Source organism: Cajanus cajan, chromosome 8 (genome assembly GCF_000230855.2).
Source record: "Cajanus cajan strain Asha chromosome 8, NIPB_CcT2T_4, whole genome shotgun sequence".
NCBI classification, from domain to species: domain Eukaryota; kingdom Viridiplantae; phylum Streptophyta; class Magnoliopsida; order Fabales; family Fabaceae; genus Cajanus; species Cajanus cajan.
The window spans coordinates 14,330,139-14,348,305 of record NC_138524.1 but is presented as its reverse complement, the minus strand read 5'-3'; the positions used below and the strand labels follow the sequence as shown (position 1 = coordinate 14,348,305).

General features: G+C 32.3%; 2 protein-coding genes and 1 pseudogene across 2 annotated transcripts; 1 reads left to right on the top strand and 2 right to left on the bottom strand.

Annotated features, from left to right (window-relative positions):
• Positions 1-468: 468 nt before the first annotated feature.
• LOC109798905 (Pentatricopeptide repeat (PPR) superfamily protein) lies at positions 469-3,176 on the bottom strand. Its single transcript, XM_020359339.3, has one exon. It carries the CDS (start codon positions 3,098-3,100, stop codon positions 914-916), a length of 2,187 nt encoding a protein of 728 aa, XP_020214928.1. The 5' UTR covers positions 3,101-3,176; the 3' UTR covers positions 469-913.
• Positions 3,177-5,638: 2,462 nt separating this feature from the next.
• On the top strand, positions 5,639-12,077 carry LOC109799251 (laccase-4-like; annotated as a pseudogene).
• A 1,436-nt stretch (positions 12,078-13,513) lies between these two features.
• On the bottom strand, positions 13,514-17,909 carry LOC109799158 (trans-resveratrol di-O-methyltransferase). The gene is made up of 2 exons (XM_020359688.3): positions 17,068-17,909; positions 13,514-13,896 (listed from the first exon to the last, which is right to left on the bottom strand). The coding sequence occupies exons 1-2, from the start codon at positions 17,836-17,838 to the stop codon at positions 13,603-13,605; spliced, it is 1,065 nt and encodes a 354-aa protein (XP_020215277.1). The 5' UTR covers positions 17,839-17,909; the 3' UTR covers positions 13,514-13,602.
• Between the last annotated feature and the right edge of the window lie 258 nt (positions 17,910-18,167).

Here is an 18,167-nt window from a genome sequence, read left to right as displayed (position 1 = left end):
TATATATAAGTAAAAAACAAAAACTCAATTTTAGACAAATTAAGAAAAATATATACTACATTTATTAAAATATCTTTAATCACATTCGTTATAAGTAATGCTCTCTCATTTATTGTCTTGGAGGTAATTTTAGATTAAAAGTATTAAATAAAGACTTGAACAAAATTTGCTTATATTTGAATTCAAAAACTTTAAACATTTTTTTTACTTATATAGGTTTAGAAGGATTAACAAAAAAAATTTGTCTTTCTTTATAATAATTAACTTACGTGAAATCAATCAACATGTGTGTTTAGATGAGCGTTCACAAAATTAATTTTAAATTAAATTTATTTTGTAAAATTGATTTTGAAATGATTAGATTTATGTTTGAATGTTTCTATGATAAAAGCAAGTTAGTAGTAAAGTTTAATTTATTTATTTTATTTAACACATAAGCTATCTAGACGTGCTTCAACTCAAAATTAATTGTAGATCCGTAATCAATTCCTCAAAATAGAATTAAACATGTGAAAAGTTTATCCAAAATCACATTAATTGGTATTTCAATGTGGTTATGAAGAATTCATCATGAAACCAAACAAGTACCAAATCTAAATGCATCAAAGATTTTCTCATATGTGATACACCATTCTTCTATGCCTGGCAAAGCATTGGGAAAAAAATTTGTTGTTCTGAACTGGCCCACTTAGGGCCCAATTGAAACTTGTTACACCATGCACTTCAACACCACTCACCTGGGACAAACTGAAACCCAAGGTGTGAATCACAAGCAACATATAAGATGACACTGCATGGTAGAATCAGCATTCAGGTTTGCATTTTCTTTCAAGAACCACTCCCAATAATACCAAACTGCAAAATATGTTAAGCGCACTGTTGGCTAAAGACTTATAGAGTTTTGCTGTACAAGTCAATTTGCAATTTCTTGCCTACTGTAGCCTTCAAGAAAGCTACGCCATATATTGGCATTTGGTGGGAAAGGCATGCTTGCTATGATTTTCTCAGCTTCCTTAATTTGCCCATTTTTAGCCAGGAGGTCAACTATGCAATGGTAATGATCATGCTCTGGTGCAATCCCATAACTGGTTCCCATCTGTCTGAAAATTTCCATGCCTTCGCTCACTAATCCACCATATCTACAAGAAGAAAGCACTGCTCTGAGTGCTAATGCATCAGGTTTCAACCCTGTCGATTCCATGTTTTGGAATCTCATTACTGCCTCACAAGCATAGCCATTCAGCCCAAGGGCAGTGATTAAAGTTGTCCATGTAATGATATTTTTGTGCATAATTTCTTCAAAAACTTTCACTGCACTATCAATGCTTCCACACTTTCCATACATGTCAACTAGTACATTGCCCAAAAATGTGTCATTGTTACCAAGATTAGTCTTTATAACGAGTCCATGAAGAGAACTTCCCAAATCCAGACGGCAAAGCTTGGTGCACACAGATAATAGACTCATAAATGTGTAACTATCTGGGTATATGGATGCAGAATGCATATGCTTGAAAAATGCGAAGACCTCGTTATAACTATTGCTCCGAGCACAAGCTGAAATGACAATGTTCCAGGATACAACATCAGGGTTTTCTAGCAAGGAAAGCAACTTCACTGTTTCATGGTACTGGCAAGTTCTGTTATATATTCCAGCAATGATGTTAGATGGGACTACAGGAAGTGGATTATTAAATTCTTTGAGAAACGAAAGTGCTTCATTTATGAGACCATTTCTGGTGTAAGCCATAACAAGAGAGCCTAAAACGTATTCATTACACTCATACCCTGATCTTATAATCAAACCATGGAGCTGAAGTAGGTTTGAAATTGATGATGACTTGAGAACAGCAGAAAAGGAAAACTCGTTAGGGGAGTAACCCAATTGGAGCATTTCTTGTAACAATAGAATTGATGTGGAAGTGCAACTGTTTGAGTAACCCAACATCAAAGTATTCCAAGAAACCACATTCTTCTCTTCTATCCGATCAAAACATTTATGAGCTGAAATAAATCTATCACATTTGGCATAGAAGTCTACCAATGAAGTACCCACAATGACATCAGATTCAAAACCACTCCTGATTACTTTAGCATGGACAGATTCTCCACATACCAAGTTTCTCAGACTAGTACACGACTCAATAACAGCAACAAATGTGGCTTGACTCGGCATCAATCCTCTGCTTGCCATATTCAAAAACAGCTCCAACGCCATCACAGGTCTCTCACTTTTTACCAATGCATCAATGACTGTATTCCAGGACACAACATTCTCAACAGGAACCTGCTCAAACAATCTCTCCATCGCAAACATGGCTTTGCACCTGACATACGCACTGATTAGAGAATTAACCGCAGTAACATCACCACCAAACCCACATTTAACCATTAAACCATGTATCTGTCCAGCATATTCCAAATCATCAAGTCGAGACAAAACCGCAACAAAAGAACCTTCCGACAAAGACGCCCCCGTCCCCACGAGATCACAAAACAAAACCTTACTCTCTTCAACAAACCCATTACGTGCCAGCAAGGACATCATGGAGTTCCATGTCACCAAGCTCTTCTGGGGCATACCTTCAAATGCCAAAAACACTTCATCCCAACATCCATGCCTCCCCAAGAAGCCCAACAAAGCCGTGCCCACGAAAGCATCGGCATAAAAGAGTCCACTTTTAATGCTCAACCCCTGCAGCTGAACACCCCGAGAGAGATTCAGCAACTCACACGACAACAACCCAGTTAGGGTATACTGTGTAGGCGAAAAACCACTACCCCTCATGTGGGAGAGCAAGTTCCAAGCATCATCTACATCCCCACGTCGACAATAAGCATTGATGAGAGTGTTGTAAGAGACAACTGTTCTCTGGGGCAAAGCGTCAAACACCTTGCGTGCATGGAGCACTTCTCCAAGAGAAACGTAGGAGGAGATGATGTTGTTGTGGATGAAAATTGATTGCTTTGGAATGTGACCCATTGTGATGGAGAGTGCGTGGAGACATTTGGTGGCGTCGAGGGACCGAATGGTGGAACACACTTCGAGTAAATTGAGGAGGAGTTGGCCATGTCGGAAACCCTGTCCATGGCAACTCATGCAGCTAAACTATGTACACTAACACTATGATCCTGTTACGTTGTCAATTTTATTTGATTCTTTAGAATGTTCATTGCTTCTTTCAGCTTTATTTAATTGGTTTAAATGTACGATTAGTTTTTTTTTTTTTCTCCTTGGTTAACCTAGCTAGCTTAATTGTAATCATCAATTCAATTTTATTTATTTATTAATTTTACCATACAAGTTATTTCTATTCCATTTTCTTTATTTTTTTAGCATACTTTCAGCTATATAAATTTTTCTTTAGGGGGTGCCATTTTGCCAATTTTAATCAACATGCATCTATATATTTTTTAGTCACAGGGCCTAATTATGGATTCTTTTTATTATTATTTATTATTAAGATGGAATGTAATGAGAAAATCAAATCAAATTCGTCAAAACTAGTAGTAAGGATAGTGATGGAGATTCACTGTTACAACAATGATTTTTTATTTCTTACACCTGCAACAATGATTGTTAAGAGCATTTGATAATGTTAAGTTGGATTTCATGCTAAAGTAGTGGCAACTAATTAAAGGATGAAGGTCTTACACCAAATAATAAATGTCAAAGAAAAAGTGTAATTCTCAAATTTATGTTTAAGACACTAATCTTTATTAGATTTAATTTGCCCCACCATTAGCAATCTCTAAACAGGCCATTGGCATTAACATATCTCGCTGAATCCCTTTAATATATTACAGATTGATCTCTTGATATAATTCATACATTCACAATCAAGCTTATTGTTAATAGTAATTTACATAATTTAATAGTTATTTCCTCGATTCTTTTTGTGCATGTGGGAAGAAAAGAAATGTTTTGAAAGAAAAAAATTTAATTAGTTTCTCACTATTTTCACAGTGCATTATATTGTCTCTACGTGTCAACCCCTTGCATACATATTAGTCCTATTTATAAATTCTCTTATGTATTTTGGTGAAAAGATATAATCTTTCAAAGAGACATGTCTTATATATGAATATTAATAAAGAGACACGTTTCTTGTCTTTTAAGGAAAAACACATTTTTATGAAAAATGTTTCATGAAAGGATATAATCTTTTATTAATACACACTTTCATAAAAAGATACAACTTTTCATAGATACAACTTTTCATATTTGTAAAAACACACACACACACGTTATGGTAAATCAAATAATGGTGAAATATTAAATTTATCAAATCCATAAATTTTCTATAAACAAACCCCAAAAATCTAATTTAAATATAGATTATTAGAAATATTAAATTTATCAAATCCATGAATTTTCTATAAAAAAAACCCAAAAAATTAATTTAAATATAGATTATTAGAAATTTGGATATCTTGCAAAGATGCAAGAGTGATGGTTGCTTGAACTCAAACCAATTATTTTATGAAAAATTATTTTAAAACTTGATGATTTGAAAATGATATTATTATTTTTGAATTTTTCAAACGGCATTAAATTTTTTTATTAAAATTTAATTAGGAAGCAAATAAATAACTTTGACCTACGGAATAATTTATTATTCGTTTACTACAATAAAATATGAAAGTCTTAGACTTATTCAAATAATTAATTAGTTGATGAAAATAAAAGCACATGCTGTTGATAATAATTAATTATTATAATTTAATATTAGATTATTAGTTTGTTCTCCATTAAAACCGAAATTAGAGAAAAACAAAACAATTGAATGAATTAAAACAATTAATCATAGCTTTGGCTCTAAATCCTTTATAACAGTTTTTTTTTTGGTCTTAAATAAGAACCACAACTCCAAACAATTATGATTCTTCATAAATTATAAAGGATTTAATTTTCATATTTTGCGAATTTAAAGAATTAATTTTAAAATTCTTTTGCTTGTGTTGGTGTCTATGATCATACGTATATAAACTAAATAGATACGATTTATTACAATACATGGGGATGAAGATTTATACATACAATTTAGAACTAGCATGTTACATATATAACCCAATATTCATTGCATTTATTCCCACTTCATAATATATTTTTAATCAAGAAGTGTTATTATACACTGAATCTTACAAACTAAAAGAGAGAAAGAAAAGACAGAAGTACGAGAAATAGAAAATGTTGCAATGCAAAGGAAATAGAGAAATAAAATATTGTTGCATGCATTTGTTCCTCTCCTCAATTTCTATGATTGCCATTGTTGAAGCCAATTTTATGATATGATATCGTAATAATTAATATATAACTATCTCAATCCCATCCTCATCAGTGTCCTCCCAGAAAGAGAAGAGGAAACTTCACATTGTTGTTGGTGATGAAGAGAGGGGGAAGTTGTAGCAGAATTGTTGAATTGATTGGTGATGTCAGAAAGAGGCATCCTCTTGGTCTTTCTCTTGCTATGATTCTTGGTTTTGATGACATTGTTGTTGTCACATGTTGGAGGGACATTTTCCTTGTTACTATGGTCGGAGATGATGATCATAGTGGAAGTGTTACTAGCCTCCATTTCTTATGTAACAAAATTGAGTGACCCAAAAATTAAGGTGGTTGTTTTTGTTTAGGATTATGGAGAGAGGTATGGAAGAAGTGGGTGATAGATTAGGTTGTGGTGTTGGTATATATTCGTTGGTCAATGAGACTAAAAAGAGGGAATACTTAAAAATTTGAAACTTAGGGGCGCGGAGTGCAAGGAGAATTCAAAATTTAGATTATGGAAAAAAATGTTATTAGGGTGTTCTTTTCCTTTTTTACTCTTTAGATGTCAAAAATAAATAAATAAATAAATAACGACTGTCTAAAAAACAATGTCGGTAAAAATTCATCTCCATGATTCAATATAGGTTAAATTTATTAGAACTAAATTGTGGTTTAACTAATTAATGTTTCAAAGGTTAATCGATTATTGATCCCACAAGTTGAACAAATATTCGGCAGACTCGAAATATGTTCTTATTAAACCATTAAAAATAAGACATTTTGTTTAACTTTCATGTAGTTGGTTTTATTAATAGAGAGAGAGTTAAAATCCATACAATCTCTTAGTTTATTTATAATATAAAAACATATTTTACTAATTGTAATATTATAATGGTTACGTATACGTTTTATTTTTTAATTTTATATTTTTATCTTAGATTAATGTTTATTTTTATTTGTACACTTTATGAAATGATATATACATATATAAATAAATAAAGTTTCAATATAAATATAACATATGTATATATAAATTTATTTGTTATATATTCATACACAATTTTAACATTAATTTTGAATGATATTTAATATTATGTGTTACTATAAAATATACCTATATTTTTTAATAATATATTAATATATATTATATCTATAATAGTAAAATTCATTTTTAATAATAAGTATTATGTTATTATAAAATGTGTGTTATTATAAGATAATTATTTTGAAGTGTGATTATTATTTCTCCTTCTTATAATGTTTTTTATATATTTTATTTTTATTTTTAAAGATTAATAGTAGTCAAACTGCATTAAAAAAAATATTTATTACAATATTAAAAATAAGTTGTAATAAAAAAATATTTATTACAATATTAAAAAAATATATTATGTGTTAAATAAATTTAACATTTAGATGTTATATCAACAAAAATATGATGAACTGGATCGCATTAAATAGAAGGATATAAGTTGGATGTTCAGCCAGGAAACACCTACTTGCTAAGAATCTTCAATGTTGCACTCAATGAAGAGTTATTCTCACTAGTGAAAAAATCACTTTTAAAATCGGTCATTTTTTACTTTTAAAATCGGCTCTCCGACCGATTTTAAAAGAGCCGATTTTAAAAAGTGGGACTTTTAAAATCGGTCGCTGCATGACCGATGTTAAAAGTGATTAATTTTTTTAAAAATATTTGACTTATTTTAGGAGGATCCCTGAACAAAACCTGTAAATTAATAAACAGGTTGTAGCACATCTATGTTCTTGTTTTCCATGTTCAACACTACCACAGTATAAACAAGGATGACAGTTGTAAGAAATTAAAAAATAATAATAATGAAATACTTATTCACATGTTCATCCAAATCAGAACTTAATGAGAATGAGAACCATTACCACTTCCCCTATAACTGTAAATTGCCGTCCAGGATATTGTTCAAACTGCTGCATAATTCAACAATCATCAGTTCATAGAAGAAAAAAAAAACACAACCGCGAATAAGAAAATAATCATGAGCGAAAGAAGAACCAAACAAGTCATCAGCACCAAACGGCAAAACAACGTCACAGTCACAATTTACAAGTAACTAAGTAGTAATTGCACTTAACCCAGGCTCGAAAGTGTGAGACCCTCTTTTTCTTTCCCCAATTACCCTTACCCTCTCTCACTCTCATTCACACACTACCAAGCTTCACATTTAGCATTCTCCTTCACCCCCTTCCTCACATTTCTGACTCCTTCTAGTTGCTGATTCAAGGTGCTGGTCAAGAATAGGATTGGATTTCTAGTCGAGCCGTGCGGAGCTTCCTCTTCTCTTTCTCCTTTTCTTCCCCGTGGAGCATTTTCTTCTACTTCCCGGAGCTAGGATCTTTTGATTTGAGGTAAGGGAAGCTAGACTTATGGCTGTTTGGTTTGTGAAAGAATGCATAATCACATGGCATAACCGATTTTCGTGAAGTTGATGAGCTGTGGTGAGGAACACTCACCTTTGGGGTTTTTGGGGTAGGGTGAAAATTTGGGGGATCTTCATAATCTGTGAATGCATGCTGAAAAGGAGATGTTTTTCATGATGTATGATGAAAATGTGACACTTTGAACCGTTTGCATGTGGATTTTCTGTTAAGTTTTGCAGGTTTTTGGAGATTTTTCGAACTTGGGGAAGTTACTGATGAGTTCGCGCTGGGCGCTGTTCTTCGCGCCGGGCGCGCGACCACCAGGAGACTCTGTTTAGGCAAGCCCGCCGAGCGCAGGGCTGTGTGCGTTGGGCGAGCTTGCAAATGGGAGTCTCTGGTTGGCTCGCGTCGGGCGTGACTCGAGCTGCGCTGGGCGCGATATCAAGAGTAACATACTTTGGGATACTTGGGCCGCGCTAGGCGCACTTTTGGACTCGCTGGGCGCGGAGGCTCCTTGGGAGTCTCTGCCAAGAGCACGCCGGGCACAATGCGAATTGCGCTGGGCGCGAGACCTTGGTAAGTCTCTGTCTTCCCCATGCTGGGCGCGGGTTAGGCCCCGCTGAGCGCACGAGACTCCTGAGTCTCTGCCAGGCAGGCGTTGGGCGCAATTTGGAATTGTGCCAGGCGCGGGAGAGCCTTGGTGCTCTCGGGTTGAGACTCGCTGGGCGCGAGTACTCCTGCGCTGGGCGCGCTGGTCCTGGTGCTCTCGGGTTAAGCTGCGCTGGGCGCGACCTCGAGTGCGTCGGGCGCGCAAGGAGATGATGATCTATATAATGTTGGCTGTTGAGTTGTGCCGAAATTGTTAATCAATGATGTTATATGCTGAACCAAGTTGAATTTGATGAATATGTTGTGATGACTAGAGGATAAAGCTGAGATAAATATGTTAGCTATATTAGAGGAATATTGTTGAGCTGGAATCAATGGATTAATAAGAGAAATTTTATAGTATAGCGGAATTATAGACTGTTGGGCCGAATTATAGAAAATAATAATTTTGTTGAATGGCTGTGCTGTGTGTTATGTTATGTTGTGTTGTGCTGTGTTGTGCTGTGCTGAGCTATGCTGAGTTGGGTGATATTATAGTCGCTAAGTCGGTGCTGTTGTTAGCCACACATGTGGTGCTGATTCTAACCGCTAAGGCGGTGCTGTTGTTGCCGCTTTGCGGTGCCGTTATAGCCACTCGAGTGGTGCTGTTGTTGCTGCTAAGCAGTGCTGATATTGCCGCATTGCGGTGCTGATATTGTTGAGTGGTATAAGCTGTACAAGTGTGCTGATAATTGTGTCTGTTGTTAATTATATTGATATATGGATACACATATTTGTATGTTGAATTTTAATTGCACTAGCTTACCCTTCTGTTGTCTCCATGATGTTGGACTGCAATGATCATACTATGTATGGGAGCAGAGCAGGGATAGGTGGGCGTCTGATGATGAGTCTTCTGCGGACCAGTAGAGCTGATCGTTTCTATGATTTTTTTTTTGAGGTGTAGCTACTTGGGATAGTAGCATTTGATTATAATTTCTTTTGTACGCTCTAACTCTAGTTAGATTGGAACTCTGTATATATTTATATTCTAGACCCTATAATTATATACTCGTTCTATTCTGTCTAGTGTTTCCGGTGTGCGGTGGTTCGAAGTGTAGTGGCCAGCCGGGTCGTTACAGAAAGCATCTTAGATGATCATTCTCCAGACCTTATCAAAACGTAAGTTCACAACATTAAATTATAGAGGTGATGCCATCTTCCTTTGCCCCACCATGAAAACATACTCCAAAGAAAAACAACGCTAATGGACTTTTTCATTGGTGCTCCTCCTGCTAGATATAGCCCATAAAAATAAGCCACTTGCTTTCTACACCCAGTTTTTAAATCATACACCCATCAACTTTTTTTAATGTTAAGACAACCTTTAAAATTAAAAAATTAAATTAGAACTTTAGTCTGGAAAGGCCCCAGAACGGGCCCAGAACAGGCCGTTGGCAGAATGGCCTGTACTGCTTGCAGTACGGCCCATTCTGCCTGCAGAACGGCCCGTTCTGCACTCAGTACAGGCCGTTCTGCTTGTAGAACGGGCCGTTCTCAGGCCGTTCTCGGGCCGTTCTAGACTCAATTCGCCCAGCAACAACGAAATAAGAGAGATGAAATGAGAATGTTACCTTTAAAGTTGTATTCTTCTGAAAAAATGAGAAGCTGCACACTTCAGATGAGAAGAATATATGAACTAAAAAAGCTAAAGAGTAGAGAATGAAGCTAGGGGGAGAATGAGAGAGGAGATAGCATATATGAAGTCTCTGATGCTACTTTTAAAATCGGTTGTTCAATAGCTGATTTTAAAAGTAGACTTTTAAAATCGGCTGTTGAAGAGCCGATTTTGAAAGTAGACTTTTAAAATTGGCTGTTGAAGAGCCGATTTTAAAAGTCTCACTTTTAAAATCGGTTGTTCAATAGCCGATTTTAAAAGTAGACTTTTAAAATCGGCTCTTCAACAGCCGATTTTAAAAGTAATGTCATTATTTACGAAATTGTCACTACATCACTTTTAAAATCGACTACCTTATGACCGACTTTAAAACTCCGATTTTAAAAGTCATTTTTGTACTAGTGTCTTTAAAATTGCTAACCATGAACTCACTGTTGTTGAGGTTGATGCAGTCTACACAAAACCTTTCAAAATCGACACATTGTCATAGCACCAGGCCAGACCACAAATGTGCTTCTAACAGCCAAACATGAAACTGGAAAATACCTAGTTGCAGCCTCTCCTTTCATGGATGTTCCTATTGCAATTGATAATAAGACTGCCAAACTGCCACTTTACACTACTTAGGCACCCTTGGTTCCACCATCACAACCATCACTTCCATGCCTCCTAAAAATGCCACCCCACTTGCCACTACTTTCATTGACTCTCTTAGAAGCCTAAACTCCAAAATATATCCTGCTAGAGTCCCTTTAAAGATTGATCATAGCTTGCTTAGCTTTTCACAGCAAGCCTTGGTATCAACCCTTGTGCTACTTGTGTGAATAATAGTAGGGTGGTAGCAGATATCAATAATGTCACCTTTGTGATGCCTAAAATTTCTGTTCTTCAAGCACATTTCTTCAACATTAAGGGGGTTTTCACTGATGATTTTCCAGGAAACCCTCCTATGGTTTATAACTTCAAAGGGACACAACCATCAAACTTGAAGACCATGAAAGGGACTAGGGTCTATAGACTTGCTTACAATTCTACAATTCAATTAGTCTTGCAAGATACTGGAATGATAACACCTGAGAACCATCCTATTCATCTCCATGGCTTCAATTTTTTTGTGGTTGGTAGGGGACAAGGGAATTTCAACCCCACAAAAGACCCCAAGAAATTTAACCTTGTAGATCCTATGGAGAGAAATACAGTTGGAGTCCCAGCTGGAGGATGGACTGCTATCAGATTTAGGGTTGATAATCCAGGTAAAGTTATCAATTTTCTATTGTGTCTAAACTTCAAGTTTGTTCTATTATTCAATACATGATTAAGTACTAAATGTGAGCACTTCAATCAACAAATTAAAATTCAAACTTTAACCACCACATTATGAGATATTAATCTCTTATGTTAAACTTAACTCTGTTTAAGTCTGAATGCTAAAACAAATTGTACAATGATAAAATGATTTGGATTTCACATTTTTTTAGTGTTATTATATATGGTATATTATGTTTTATTAGGTGTGTGGTTTATGCATTGCCATTTGGAAATTCATACAACATGGGGACTGAAGATGGCTTTTGTTGTGGACAATGGAAAAGGACCAAATGAATCTTTATTACCGCCTCCAAATGACCTACCCAAGTGTTGAGAAAATTACCAAGTTATATTCTACACATAATGAGGAAGGGAAAACACATAAGTAAAGAGAGGTATATATGCCAAATGGAGAAAAATGATGGCTAATAACAAGATTTTCATAGAGCAAAGAAAGGAGAAGATGCTAAGAGTGAAGGAATAAGACTAAATGAAAATGACTGACTACCATGTGTTTTTTTTTTCGTTTTTCATCATTTTTTGTATTATTTGTACTCTCATCTTTCTCCTTGTTGAATGATATTTTTGTCATTAATTATGCTTTTAAATTTCAATCAAAATTTTAAGGACTTTTAAGCCCCTTCTCCTCGTTGGATCTAAGGTTTAATTAACTTGTTATTGGTAAATGATAGCAACAAAGTTTTGATGTTTTTGTTTTCGATAGATAAGATTGGTAGAGCAAGAAGATACTTCCAATATTATTGGGTAGGATGTCAATGACATGTTGGGGTTGTTTATAGAGACGCACCTAGAGGGTTATTGTCGAGGCCTAACACAAGCTCAAACTACAAGCATTTCTACTCAATTAGTTCCTAGGGATTAGGGAATCACCCTGGGGAGGGTTTCCCACCAAGTAGGAAAAGTGACATTAGAGGGATTCGAACACACCCATATGAGGAAGGTGAAACTCCAGTTCAAGTCCTTAACTTATCAACTTATGTTGGCATTTCAGTGCTAGTTAAGCAATGTATTTTTATTTTATTTATTTATTTATTTAAGGAGGAGAGAAGGGATAAGAATGATAAAATGATAGAATAATTCAGGAAGATCAAACCTATATTTTTAATTAGTTTTTTTTTTTTTATAAATAATTTTCTTTAGAAATGCTTATAATTAAGAGAAGAAAATTAAAAAAACCGCCGCAATATAAAAAAAAAACGCCGCAAAATAACGAATTTCTTGTAGTGACTTAAAAAATTAACTTATGTACATGTTAGAAGAATATTTTTTAGAAAATATAACATGAGAGAACTTTTACAAATTAACTTGTACATGTTGAAAAAGGAATATTATTTTATAACATATGTATTAATTTCGAAACAAATGTTGAAAACATACATACAAAATATATATGAGTATAAGATTGCATATGTGATTTATACTTGACCTAATTAACTAATTGCGTAACAAATGGATACTATATAATATATATATTTTAAATGTTTTACCAAGTATTGGATTATTGCTTGTGTTTGTGTCTAAATATAAACTATATTGTATAAGAGTTTAATATATTCAACTTAAAATTGAATCGTTTGGATAGTGTTTAAATTTGATTTTTGACAAAAATAATCATTAATCAAACTTTATTTATCTCTCGATCAAAGTAAATTAGTTTAAGAGAAAACTTAAAGACACTAATACAAAAGCAAAAGATCTATAGGGTACGGCATATGACATCGAAATGTACCAATTTTAATAAAATTTGATATACACAAAGTGATATAAAGTTATAATTCAATAGTTAGATAGACAAAATTCATATTTAATATAAAATTATTAAATAATGTACTAATTAATAAAAATCATATTGTCTCATTTGAACTTTCCTTATTTATTTTTGTCTTTTTGTTCAAATATCATTAGTGAATATGTTAAAAAGAAAAACACAACTATTACTGAATTTTCTATAAAAATATTTACTCAAAAATTGTGATGTATCTTTGTAAATGAATACATCACATTTACCCAACTAATGTTACATAATTAACTTAATTTATTGTTGTTGGTGATCTTACGAGTGATCTTGAGACACTATTTTTTTTTAATTATAGAATTAAAAGTTTCAAATTTAAATTTGAGGAAGTAAAAACGAATTTGCCCAAATGAAACTAAAAATATATTTAAATGATTTATGTATGTAAGATGTGGTGATTTAACAATTTATTTCATTAGTTCCATTTCTCTCATGAATATAACTATACAATTAAACATAAAAGAAACATTATAAGTGATCATGGAATTTTATTTTAAACATTTATAACATGAATCCTTTTTCATATACATGTCTAACGGTAACACACTATGGATAAACCTCGATGATAGAATTTAAACCCAGAGCAGGAGTTATCTTGTAGTCACTGAAACCAGCAGAAGAAATCAAGTTGGCCCATTCTTTCTCATTTCTTTCCTTTGCAATGAAAAACACCATCATTTGCATATCAAGGAACAATTGTGTCTCGACTAACTTTTTGTCTTCCTTCTTACTCTCCATCACCAAGTCTATGATAATAATCTTTCCTTGGTTAGGTATTGCTTCCTTGCATTTATTTAGTATTTTCACACATTCCTCGTCGTTCCAGTTATGCAATATCCACTGCTCAATTGTCAAAGTAATAGAATCACCAAAATTAATGAAATGAATATTGATTTCCTATCGATCATAATTGTTATTTTTTTTCTTTCTAAAATCGACCCATAATTGGTTTATATATGAACATAAAATAATATCCACACACATATTAGAATTTTATGAGAACCCTTGTTAGAAATGTAACAAAAGTGATGCTTGTGAGTAACCTATTTGACCAAAAAATGCCTCACATGCATCACTTTGAACTTTGTTTTATTTGTTTTAACCTTTGAAATTTAATCGACTAACAAACTAATTGATATATATATAAGTTAAGGTCTTGACTGAGACGTCGTCGTAGATCATCATAAAAATAAATCAACCTGTGCTTTCCACATCGCATTTGACCTTGTAATACTTTACCTAGGAAATATCACAAACTTTATTGTGCTTAACTAACTCATGTTTAACTATCTATTTTACTATTCCATCTCTATCTAGCTAAATTGAATCAATTATGAAGTCTATTTGAGACAAGTACGAAGTGTTATTTTAGAAATTTTTTTTATTGCAAAAAGCTCTTTATTTTTGATAGAAGAGTTTTCCAAAACTCTTCTCTTCTAAGTCCAATATTTCCCTTGCATCATTAAGGTAACTGCATCTAAGGGTATAATTTATTTTGCTAATGCAATGTTGAACTTTTTGGTATATTAAAACAAATCTCCTAATCACTTTGATGTTTGTTAAACAGTTACATTTTTGTTTTTGAAAAGATATCTTTATAGATTAAGAAGAGAAAAGTGTTTATAAATTGTTTTTTTTTATCTCAACTCATAAGTGATACAAGGCTTTTTGACACACTGAAATAACATCAAATAAGTCTCTACATGTCTTTTCTTTTATTCATATCTTTCTCTTCTACATCCCAATTCACCTCATTTTAAGCGTATGAATATCCTCTTGATAACTAAATAGTCATTTTAATCTTTGAAAGTGATAACCATTATTATATTGATTCTTTTTTTTTTTTTGAGGGGATTATTATATTGATTCTTGAAACTATAAAAATATTAAATAAGTTTCTAAACTTAACTATTTATTATCATTTTGTCCTAATATATAGTCATTTTATTAGCATTATCATATTAATAACATTTGTTTTTGAATTTTTTTAACTAATATGATTACCAATATGAACTTTCAATTACTTTTTTTTTTTTACATTTTCTTATGAGTTTCAGAGAGTAATTAATGCGATAGTATATTTCAACTTCGAGAACTAAAATGATCATTAACTCTTGCATTAACTAAATACATGTCACACACAACTAAATTATAATATAGACCATTCAAAAAAAAAAAAAAAAGAGAGAGACAATCGTAACCAACAAAAAAAATAGAGGACCAAATCAAATTTAATCATATTTGACGCATGGACATACACTACAATAAAATAGACTTTTAGTAACATTTAATATGACTTTTAGTGGTAATAAAAATTGTTACAAAATATTTTACCGACATTTTCACATTAACCATTGTATACAATGTCGCTAAAATATTTAGTAGCAATTATTCTAAATGTTGATAAAAACCCTTATAATGGCCGAAAAAAAGTGTATAACTTTTTGTGACATTTTTTACTTTCTAGTTGATGTGAGACTTGTAAGATGAGTACAAATACTCTTCAATTACTTTATCTCTAGTCGATGTGGGACTTGTAAGATCAGGGTTGTCTTCTACTTATATATATATTTTTCTTAATTTTCTTATCAATAGTCGGTCCCCTCAAGTTTAGGGACTATTGAGTTTGATAATAGTGAGTAATCTCATACTAACTTAGAATAGTAAGTTATAGGTCTAACTCAACCCTACAAAAAAACTTGTAAGGTAGTTATCATCCATTTATATACTCTTTAATTATCTTGTTTTTAGTCGATGTGAGACTAAAATTTTTCTTAATAAATAATTGTCACTAATAATAAATTTTGGTGTAATGTAAATACATTTTTAGTGACCATTATATATTAGTCATTAATACTTTTATTAAATAATAAAATAAAGAAAATTAATTTATTATCATTAAATAATTGTCGATAATAATAAATTTTGTTGTAGTGTTATTTAAACTCATTTTTATTTGTCTTGTTTTTTAATTTAGTTTTCAAGTCATTCCATAAATATGAAGATCGATACTATTAGAATTATAAGTGCGATTTCCAGTCAAAAAAGTGTAAGATATACTCTTTTATTTATATCTAACCTACTTTTTTAAGAAAGTAATTCAAATTTTTAATTTTAAATTTTAAGATATTATTTAAATATAGAAAAATATTATTTATTTTTAAGATATTGTTTAGAATTAAAAATATTGTATTTATTTTAGAGATTTATTTTCTCTTTTAAGATTATGATGTTAAGTTAATAAATAAAAACTTTTAAGATGAAAAGTATCCGACCTGCAAATGAGGTTAATGCCTTAAATAAAAGGAGGGGTCATATGAAAAATGGTTTGTTAAATTTTGACAAAAGAACTTATGAAGAAAGGTTTGCCATATTTTGTCAAAAAAACTCGTGTACAAAGTTTTCAAGTTTTATCAGTAAAGCTCGTGAGAGAAAGGTTTCCATATTTTATCTATAAAACCTGAATAATGGATTTTCAAGTTTCACTCATAAAACTTGTGAGGATGAATTTTCAAATTTCATCTACAAAACTTAAAAAAGAGAATTTTCAAGAATATATATATATATATATATATATATATATATATATATATATATATATATATTTAAAATAATGAACATTTTTGTAAATATAGATATAAAGGAATAAATCAAGAGAATTTTTTTTTTTTTGTGATTTTTCTTTAGTTTTATGACACTTACGTGTACTCTATCATATTATCATTATTGCGTATAAAAATATAATGAATTTTTCTTTTCCAACACTACCGTATACTCTTTTCTTTTTTTTATATCTAACCTACGTACCAGTATACTACCTTTCTCCAATATTGACGTTATGGACTCATAACTACCTTAGTTCTACGCTCTTATATTATATCTAACCTACCAATATGTGAAATGTATTAGAACAATATATCTGTGGAGTCAAAATTATCTATAATCCAGTACATTCAAAATGATGTGCTAAAGGTGAATTGAGAAGATAATTAATACATGAATAATATTTACCTTCAATAAAACTGAATCAGCAGGAGGAATTCCTTCGAACATGTCCCCTCCAAAATATTTTAAGTTCTCAGCTCCTTGCAAGTTGTTAACAACATGTGGGAGATCAAATACAATGCACTCTAATTGTGGAAATGACTTTGCAATGGTCTTAGCCATAGTCCCTGTTCCTCCTCCAACATCAACCAATGACTTTAATCCCTTAAACACCCCCTTGCACTTCTCAATCATCACACTAGAAACCAATTGAGTGTCACTAGCCATGCCATCATTGAAAAGGTGATTGAAAGGGTCACGCCCCAAAAATTCATAAAATGTAGTCCCTTTTTCTGTGTGAAATGTTGTAGGGTCTTCATTTGTGAACCAAGTTGAGAATTGATGCCATAGATTAATGCAAATTGGATCAAGTAAGGCTTGTAACAAAGATGTCATACTCAAGGGATTGTCCTTAAGGAGTAGTTTGCATGGATCAGTTAGCTCATACCTTACTTCTTGCTTATCATTTTGAATGATGTTGTGTTGAGAGATGAAACCAAAATGAGTCAAAATCCGCATCAAGCGGTAGATGAAGCTGGACTTTGATGGGTGGATGGGTAGTGAAGCAATGAGTTGTGAGAGTGGCATGGGTTGGCCATACTTGTGTATGATATCTGGTATGCTTAATTCAATTGCACATTTAAGAGACATAGAGCTTATGAATTTCAAAATATGATTCCATACATGGGTCTGAGCTCGAAGTAATTTCGTAGCATCCTCTTCACTATAGGAATCCATATATCTAAACTAGCACAGCTAGCTAGGTTTTCGTGCCTTTGTGGTATAAGACCTCACATACTTTGCTCTATATATTAATAGCACTGGCAGTGTGTTATATCAGTTGTCACATTTTTCTTGAGAGTTGAATTGCATGTATGGGATGTTTATGGGAATTTAAAATTTTTTGAAATTTAAATTTTGATTTGAATTTCTATCATTCAATTTATTAAATATTTTATTTTATAAACTAATTCAAATTTTTTAAAATTTAAATTCTTGATTTAGAGAAGACAAAATTTAATTACAAGTAAATGTAAATTAATGATTTTTAAATATATATATATATA